General features: G+C 47.5%; 1 protein-coding gene across 1 annotated transcript; it reads right to left on the reverse strand.

Moving 5' to 3' along the window:
- Positions 1–3,939: 3,939 nt before the first annotated feature.
- On the reverse strand, positions 3,940–8,047 carry B9D1 (B9 domain containing 1). Its single transcript, XM_068699505.1, is given in 8 exon segments — positions 3,940–5,434; positions 5,436–5,541; positions 5,700–5,767; positions 6,585–6,647; positions 7,128–7,224; positions 7,292–7,403; positions 7,513–7,581; positions 7,725–8,047. Coding segments are annotated over 8 exon segments (666 nt in total). The 5' UTR covers positions 7,839–8,047; the 3' UTR covers positions 3,940–5,397.
- Between the last annotated feature and the right edge of the window lie 1,814 nt (positions 8,048–9,861).

The following is a 9,861-nucleotide window of genomic DNA, read 5'->3' on the forward strand; positions in this document are numbered from 1 at the left end:
TAAACATCCCTGCCAATTCCCCATTAGGGTGGTTAATTGGTAGCGGCGTGGCGATCGATAGGGGACTGGCAGCCTCCCAGCGTAACACAACCGAGGGGTTCGCAAGGGCTGAAATAGGAAATTGTAAATGTTGGGAGCGCAGCAATAGCTCGGGTGGCTGGGGGAGCCCTGTTAGGACACGGCGTGCTGCGGCACTGGCACTGCTGCAGGTGCCATCGGAGCTCCATCCAGCCCAGCAGAGGTTTCCTTGGGCTGTTGCATTTAACAGCCACCGATGCAGCTTCGTGACCCGTTGGAAACCACAGTGTGCTCCAGGGCTGGATCAGGCAGGGCTTTGTGCCCCGGAGCAGCACGGAGCTGGGGGTTGATCGCAGGATGCTGGCTTGGTGCAGGATTGTTCCCCAGCCATGGTACCAGCGAGACACCTGGGGATCCCCTCGTGCTGTGCCTCGACCACCCGCAGTGTTTTCCTCCGCAGGTAATCATCCAACACGTTCCTTGGGTCACAGCGGGGTGGGAATGTGGAACCTGGGAAAATCAGAGAAAGGGGGGCTCTGGTTTGGTGTAACAGCATTCAGCCTGGGAGCCCTCGGTCTGGTCAGGTTGGTGTTGTGCTGGGTGGTGGTGGAGGTAGGTTTTCTTACCTTTTTTTTTTTTTAGAATGTGTTCAGCAAGCCTGGCACTAACCGTAGTGATATTCTCGGAGGTGAATTTGGGTACTTAAATATCTTGGCCTGAATAAAGGTATAAAAATAGAAGCCTACAACAGTTAGATGCTTCTGCTAATCTTCCTGCTGAAGGACAGGAGACCGAATTGTTTGCACCCAGCCAGGAAAGCCGCCTGCTCTCACCGTACCCGTGCACCACAGCCCCCATCCTGGGGTGCTCAGGCCTGGTTTCAGTGGCCAAAGGATGCTTCCTAACAGGATTTGTGCTCCCAGGACACGCTCAGCCCAGTGGTGGGAGCCTGTGGCAGGGGCTGCAGTGGGGTCTGCAGCCTGGCTGGGCTGGGGGGTGCTCGGGAGGGCTTCACGGTGCTCCCACAGGGGCTGGGATCCTTTGTGATGGGCTGAGAAGCTGCTGGTGATGAGACCAAGTAGAGTCGGAGCTGAAGCTCTGACTTTCTTCAGATTTGGCTGGTTTGTGCCTCTGTGGTTTTCTTCATTCTTTTTTTTTTTTTTCCCTTTTTGGAGCGTTTCACAGGAGACTCCTGCTCCTTAACTGCCGGGGAGCAGTTGTCAGCTTGAATTTGTCTGCAAAGACTAATTCTCAGATGGAGATAATTTCTAGCTGCTGCAATACTCCTGTTGCAAAGTAACCTCGGCAGCCTGAGGACAAAGGCAGCTTCTTGAATGCTCGCAGATGCCCAGATTTCGGGCTCAGTCCCGCTCCCTGCAAGGCAGCTCAGGTGGTTCCTCGCGCTGGCAGGTGTTTGCCCCGGGGTGAGGAGCAGCAGCAGGACAGCTGGCACCGTTGTGCTGAGCAATTTTCCATGGAGGAACAGGAGGGATTTGGGTGTCCTTCACACAATCCTGTTAGCTAATTGTTATTAGCAGTCACCAACACCCTCCTAAGGGCTGGAAACTGCCACGAGAGGGCAGAAGCTGTTGCTGCTGTTTGCAGTTTCGGTAGCAAAGGCTGCAAATACCAGTTCCTAAGGGTTTCCAAACAATTTTCCTTTTCCTGACAGGAAGAGGACACTGCTCAGATCACGTCCTTTGCTGCTTCTTCCCAGGTTGGCTCCCACCCCCATGGCAGGAAGGCTCTCCCACAAGGTCTGTCTTGACCCCAGCAGCTGGCTGCATCACCCCTTTGTGTGTGTCCTGCGAGGTGGCACTGCCAAAGCTCCTTGAGACCACGCTGGCAGAGGAGGGAAGGCTGCTGCAATGTCCTCAACTATCTCAGAGGCTTCATTTACCCCTAACAGGTCTCACCCGTTGTGGTGGTGGTGATGTGTCTCCTGACATACCCTATGGCAGCAGAGCAGCAGGGTGCGAGTTCCAGATGAAGTTTTTCCTGGGGAGTTAGGAGGTTCACGGCCAATTTCACTGTCTGGGAGAGACTTAAGCGTAACAAACGGGAGCTGCCGTGCCAGCTGACAGCCTCGTGCCACCATCTGTGGTACAGGAGGTGGGGAACTCAGTCCAGTTGTGAAGTAAAAAGGAGAATGATGAACTAGTAGATGAGTAGGGTGGTAACAGCTGCTGTTACTTTGGGATTCCACTACCGTAAGACTTTTTTTTCCCTGGGTTTTCACTGTTCTTTAAGTATGGGCTCTTTAACCTTTCATATATTAACAGTAACTGCAGTGAGCGCTTACAGATCGTTAATCCCTTCCTTCTTAATGTCACTCACCACAGCACAGCATCGCGTCTGTCTTTATTCCTTTGTCATGAGAGCAGAGATTCTCTCCAGTGTGAAACAGCTGCAAACCCTCTGCCATGCCTGAGTTCCAAGTCTTAAAGCTGAGACAGTTGTCCAGAATATCGTAAAGGCAGCAGCAGCAAGCCTGTCTCTGGGAGAAGAGCATGTTTATTAGCTCTATCAACAGTTGCCTTGCTGAACAAACGAACGGCATTGAACTCGGGAAACAGTTCTTGAAAACATCACCCCCACACCTGCCACTGTATGAGGAGCAAATTGTGTCAGGTTGAAAAGCTCCTGCAGCAAAACACCCAGAAGCCAAACACGTTTCAAGGCCTTGAAGAAGGTATGTGAGATTCTTAACAAATGTGCTCAAAACGCTCACGAGTCGAGAAAAAACAGACAATAGGCAAAATGCCCCAGTAATACAGGCAGCAGCGTGGGGTCAGCTTGGAATCAGATGGTCTTTACTGTAATATTGTTCGTGATTTCTTTGAGCACTGCTTTTCACTAGCTTTTTTTATTTTTTTAACCAGTTTTTCTGAGGGTCCTTGCACCTTGGCTCTGAATAGCAAAGCTGTGCACACACACGTGTTGGTTTTGATCAGGCTCGGTGTGGTAAGCATCCAACTACTCATTTCAAACAGGCAGCAATTCAGATTGGCAGCAGTAGCACACTGTAAAGCTGTACGTGAATAAATTCACTGCATCCCTCTGGGCATGAAGTTTGGACTTTATCTGGGTTTAACAGGTTTTTCATGACTAGAATCTCTGTTGTGCAGTTTTGCTCTAATTAGAATAGGGGCAGGTAAATGTGCTCAAGGGAAAAAAGATATTTAACCAATGGCAGGTTTAATGTCTGGGTGTTTCAGGTTTTTCAAATACAGATATTTATACTGCTACTGTAGCTAACTGCTTCTCAAATACTTTTAAAAAGGAAACAAAATTCCTTGCATCTCTTCTGAGCCAACAGGAAATACTTATTAATTTGGATTCCAACATGACTCAGTTGAGAGATTACAGCAGTTGCCAAAACAACTGGTGGAGCAGCTTACTGGAAGTGTAAAACCAATAAAAAAACATGACAGGATAAAAGCAGAGATGAAAAAAAATCTGTAACCATGTTTGGGAAAGTATTTATAAATACTACAAAAGATGCTAATGCACAGTGATCACCTTTTTAGAAATTACATTTATTTGGTCACACTGCTCAGTACAAAGTAACTGTACCTATTGGATGCTTTACTTTACATCTGTACTGGAGGCTCTGCAGTTCAATACTGTGGTCATTATTCTTTATAGTTTCAAGGTCTTGGTAGTTTACTTGCAGGGTGGTATCATGTTAAGTCTGTCTCACAGTTCTCTCTTGGTATTTGCAGTCAAAACACATGAGATTACATGCCCAAATTTAAATATGAAAATGACTAAGCAACTAGTTATTTCACGGTAGTGCACGCTTTGTTCTTTTGTACCTGTAAGAACAGCCTATCTTGGATGATTCAGGACTTAGAAACAACCATGCTGGCACAAACAAATAAAAACCCTGGGCAGCAGAAAGACAAAAACAAAAATATTTAGACAATTGGGTTTATTCAGCCTAAAAGAAGAGCACTAATGTTAACTTAGGGGGGTATTCAGTGAAAGGCCATGATAAGACAGCAGAAAAGATGTTTAGACTGGGGGCCAGCTTTGGGTCATCGTGCTGAAGACATCTGAGAACGGCAAATTAGCTTCAGAGCTTGTGTCACACTAATAACAAACAACATTGTTTCGGTCATTCTCTGAGGTTATGCAATGGGAAAACCTAATTATAGCTGACATGAACATCAATATGTTGCTTTTTTAATGCCTTTCTTCTGATAAGAAAACCAGCTAAGGAAAGCCACGGTACATTATCTCCGTAAACAACCATTTTCCTTGCACGATATTCTCTCTTCTTTGAGCCCGTACTACCACACATGATCTGATTATATTGGCAGAAGCCTGCTAAAATTGTTGCAGGTTAAAACCTCGGCTACCCAAAGCATCAACCATCAGGCTCTGCTGGGCTGGAGTGACCTACTTAAGGGAAGAGATGAGGTCGTTACTGCTGCTCCTGACTGTTGTGTACAGCTCTGGTAACTAACACGACTTGAAGCTAACTACAGTATATGCAGTTGGTTTACCGAGACTCTGTGTACTTTCATTTCAGCTCCTTCTTTAAGGCTTATTTTTTTAGTCAACAGCTGCACTTAAAAGTCAAGTTGTTCTATCAGAAGTTAAAAGCACACAGCACACATATACCTAACACTATGGTCTCTCGAACTCCTGTAAAATAAACTGCTGTCCTTTTTCTTTCTCCTGAAGCTGGATGTAGAATAAAATCTACACAGTCACCGTCTTGTTCTTAAATGCAAAAGCCTCGGTTGCTTCACTTAAAAATGGGGAAGGGTTTGTTTCTACAGTGCATGAACTATTTTATTTAGTTGCACAAACTCTAGAGGACCATGGGGGACAGTAACAGATACCTGCTGTGATTTTGCAGAGTGAAGCTGGTAGCACAGAGAAGAGTGTGTGTGTTTCACTGGAACATTTCCCTAATCTCTCCTTTTCGGAAGGTGCAATAATTTCAATTTCCCATTTCTATCACAAAAACATCAGTACAAATCCAGTTCTTTTTTTTTTTTTTTACTAATGTTTTAAACAAAGGAGAACTATTACAACTATAAGTTGAAGTATGTAACATATAAAAAAAGAAGCTGTTATAAAAACTCTTTGTAGGTCTTCCCTTGAGAAGTCCAATATTAGACATAAAAATGCAAAATAGAACTGATGATATAAATTTACAATTTTTAAGCTGTGTACTTACTGAAATAATTATACTCTAGAAAATTACTCCAAAGCCCCAGGGGCTTGAGTTTCTTTTTCAATAAAGGTTTCACATGAAATTTTCTTAGTTCAGTCAGATGCTCGTTCTCCGTTGAAGAAACAAACAGTAAAAGCCCGTAAAACATTTAACTTCTATGTGAGCCTTTGCAAGTCTCACTTCTGAGTTCAATACTTATGAATCCCCTCTGTAATAGGCACGCAGGGGGGTCTGCATGTCAGTCGGGCTCACATCATAGCCCAGCTTCTTTATATCTTTGGTCACTACGTTGAAGGAAATGGTCACGAAGCCTTGAGATCGCACCCTCGTTACTAGAAGAAAGAAGACAGGAATAACACTGGTTAAGAGAGGATTTTGAGTCACTGTTGAACTCCTCACATACCTGGTTAGGACTGCCTTGTTGCCAACAGGAGAAATGGGTGGCCAAGTCACGGTCTGCTGCCATGCAAGGGAGGTTTTGGGGCCTTACCTTCTCTTCCTTCTCCCTGTGCTACCACTTTGGGGTCAGTAAATTCTGGACGTCTCCCTGTGAACCAACTTGAAAAAGAAAATAGAAAATAAATAACTGGATACACATGGTTGCATTTAGATTTGACACAATTTATTATATACGATTTTTTTTAAAGAGGGGTAACAAGTCTCCCAGCTTTTGTTCACAGCATAGAGTTTTGGACACTTATTCACTTTCTTTATTGCTGTTCTCCTTTGATCAAAGATAAGTTTTCCTCTCTCTGAGGGAGAAAAACAAATAAATAAATTTCATACACGTTATATTACATCCAAGCTATATCTGAGCTAGACAAACTCTCTCTAGAGCAAAGCAGTTTCAAGACCAGTCTGATTCAAGGCCTGATTACCCAAAGTAACAGAGAGGCTTGGATACTTCAAGTACATCAGAAATGCACTTAATACAAAGGTAGATAAACTAGCATGGAGATTCTATGAGAAGGATATCATAAGCGAAGAGATGGACATCAGCTGAATCCTGTCTGTGGGGCACAGATTCCCACACCAGCTCTGACCCAAACCAGGTTTAGTTGTTATGTGCAATCCACAACCTGATAATCAGCTCACAGGTCAGCAGCCCTTCAGTACAAGAATTCAGGTCTGCTGTTAAAATTTGTTCTTTTTCAAACATGAAGATGACAAAAAGACAAAGCATCACGGCAAGCAGAGAGTTAACACGTTCTGAGAAAACTCTTCAAAAAATCCAGACACCTGAAAATGTGTCTTTACCTTCAAAACCACCTGGTTATGATAGAAAGTGTACACAGATATGCATCAGTGAGTAGCTGGATGGACATTTGCAAGTAAGAGCAAGAACTTTCAAAAATAAGCAGCCTTTAATCATTACCTTGTAAACTTTTGCAGCCTAGATGTGGACTCTGGAACAAACATAGCAACGGTTCTCTTATGCCTAAAACAAACATGAGAGGTACAGACCTTCAGAAATGAAGCAAACAGCGCTGGCAAGTCTTATATTTGTGCAGGCAGCGGAATTTCAGACACGTCAGACCACTGAACACCTCAAAGTAAAACAATACTTTCCCTTGCACAAAGAAAGTGTTTGCTTGCATAGGAAGAGCATAATTTCAAGCGGCAGGAATGAAAGCTTAGCGTGTGCTGAGAGAGATGGGGAGAGAGTGATGAGAGCTAACATACTGCACTTCATACTTGGGTGGTCTTTGTGCCAGTTCTAACTTTAAGGAGTAGCTTACGGGATTGCCAATAATAATAATAACAACCAGGGACTGCTGCTAGAAAATCCACACCCTTTGTACCAAACGGCCAAGTCATGATAAGCAGATATAGGGACAGTTTTGTCCCTGCGATAACACTGCAACTTGGAAATTAATCTGTCTTTTAGCCCTGAAAGCTGGCAGGGCTGTCTGCTCACCTTCCAGGTGTGAAGGGCACGTGAACAGCTCCGTAACCTCTCACCACATCATTTCCAAAAAAATCAAGTCCGTAGACGCTCATGACAATCTGCGGCCCTGCCAAAGAAGCGGGGGTGAAGGAGGCACCTCGGTGTTGAGCGTCCCCCCCTCCCCAGGCACTCACAGCCGGACGGGTTGGTGCTCTTGAAGGTAATTTCGATGGGGAAGTTCCAGACGAGCGTGGTGGGCGAGACACCGCTCTTGGAGGTGACCTGCGAGATGCCCTCCTCCAGGCCCTGTGGGGGGGGGGGGGGAGAAAACCACATAAGCGGGGCCATGCCCTACAGCTGCCACACACGCTCGGCTGCCCGGGCAGCGCTTCAGGGGCAGGCAGGGAACCCTTACAGCGGTGGGAACCCAGTCCTGGCCGTAGACGAAGCAGTACTTGCAGTAGAGATCATCAAACCCGGGGAACTGCGGGGAGACGGGCGGCGTCAGCGGGACGGGCCCACGGGGACCGAGGGCCGGGCCGAGGCCGCGCTGCCGGGGCTGGAGCCAAGACCGGGCCGGGGTTGAAGCCGGGTCCGGGCCGCCCCTCGCCGTGGGTCCCCCCTCACCTCCCCGCTCTCGATCTGGCCGTTAACGGCCACCAAGAAGACGCTGGGGGTGCCACCACCGGCCGTCATGGCGCCCGCCTCACCGCTAGGCCCCCGCTCCCCCGCCGTTGCCATGGAGACGGACGGAGCGGCGCGGGGGACAAAAAGCCGCAGCGGGCGGTGCTTCGCGGGGGTGCCCGGGGTTACCAAAAAGCAAGGGAATCGCCCCAAAACGCCGGCAGTGACGTTCCCCTTGTTCAGCACAGCGCGTTCTCGTCACCCCCACGGTCACTGGGCTGAGGGGCTGGGGCTGAGTCCTACAGGAACCTGCCTTCCGCTGCCCATCTCCCCCTTAATCCTTAAGCCGCGTTGTGTTGTGAATTTTATACATTTTTGTTTTACCACGTTTCCATAAATCACTCCTGCTGAGCTCTTTATAAGGCATTCCCAGCCCGTGGGAGGGAGCAGCACACACCGAGGAAATGGCCACTAGATGCTGCTGCCGGCCGGGCTGCGATGGCTGCGCCCGCAGGGAGCCCAGGGACTGGGGTGCCTATGGGGGAACATTTGGGATCGGCAGGGACGGGGACACCCGGCAGCTCTGGTGTCCCCAAGGGGTCACAGTCACGGCTACACGAGGCCTGTCACAGGCCACGAGGCGTCGAGTTTTAAGGCTCTGTAATTAGCGTCGTGTAACGATGTATTTGTTACCCTGGCCTGGCGGGAGCAAGCTGCATCCCAAATAGTGCTGATACCTGGATGTGACTGCACGTCCTGTGGGAAGGCGAGGAAATGGGATTGTGCTCATCTGATTAACCTGCTCTAATTAAAAGAGGAGTGAATTCTGTCTGTCTTTTCAGAGCTGAAGCTGCTGACTCTGGCCGTGCTGCCTCCCTGCAGAGGCCATGAGGTGATGGTGCCGGGAAGCTTTGCCACCGCCACAGCCGCTCACCCCTCAATGTCATTCTCCATCTCAGCCCCTGCTGCCCTGCCTGAGCTGTCCTGGGGCATTCAGTCAGCACTGGGCTCTGGGGAAGGACGTGAGGAACAGACAAAGCTCTGGCCGCCAACTGTTTGGCTTTCCCTTGCTGCGACAGCAAGGAGTCGGAGGCAGCCTCGGTCCCCATCAGCTCCATTTTGGCTCCCTTTTGGCAGCCACCCTGCGGAGGCTCGTGTTGCTGTTCTGGCTCTCTGCAGTGCCACACTGTGGACTCTTTGTTTCGGGTGTTTTTCCTGAGGGTAAAGGGGCATCCTGAGATACTGCCTCTTGCCTTGTGAAGGGTGCTGTGTGTGTTTGGGCTGGACTCAGAATAAACTATTAAATCACTACTGTCTGTGCCTGAAAAATGCCTTTAATGTTCCTGTGGATATATTCTCTGCCAATCTTTATTTCAATTAGATTTGTCGAGTTTTCTTTGAGTTTACTTTTTTTTTCTTTTTTAAACATTCAGCAGACAAAACTTGGCCAACAGGGGAATGGGAGAAAGGCTCCTGGGATGGGAGGGAACGACCGATATTTTATCCTTTCTCCGCTGCCCCTCAGAAATGCTTCAGAGCAAATCACTTATTTCAACTGAAAATTATCCAGGGGAAAAATAAAGCAGCTCTCAAACAACTGCCCTTTGCAGCTAGCAAGGCCATTTAATTAACACGTTTTTTTTTTTTTTTTTTCCATTTCCTTGGCTACCAGCTAACTCAGACCTAGCTAAGAGCCAATTTAAGTATTTTTTTCTTCATGTCTGGCAAGTGATATACTGGAGGAGTTAATACCAGCACCAAGAGATTTTTCCCCGTGACAGAGAAAAGGCAGCGGGGTTATTCTGCAGCAATGAGTCATCTGTACCTGCCTGTGGAAGGCCTCTGTCCCCTTCCAGTTGTAAGGAGACCTTTCTCCCCCCCGCCCCCTTACATGCCAATCTTGTTCTAATTAGCTGCATTTTTGCTCTTTATGATTAGAATGAAATCCCAAGCAACGAAGCAAAGAAAACTTAATTAACAGTCCATCAGAGATTTCAATTTTCAAGCGTAATGAAAACTCACAGATCAGGCCTATTCTGTGGGTGTTATTTAACGATGTCGGCATCTCTCTTGGCCAAGTAAAACATTAGTTTCTTCTTCCAGCCCTGTCCCGGTCCTGTTGTTTGGTGTTCCCTGCGTG

The sequence above is a fragment of the Anas acuta genome, chromosome 15, assembly GCF_963932015.1.
Source record: "Anas acuta chromosome 15, bAnaAcu1.1, whole genome shotgun sequence".
NCBI lineage: Eukaryota > Metazoa > Chordata > Aves > Anseriformes > Anatidae > Anas > Anas acuta.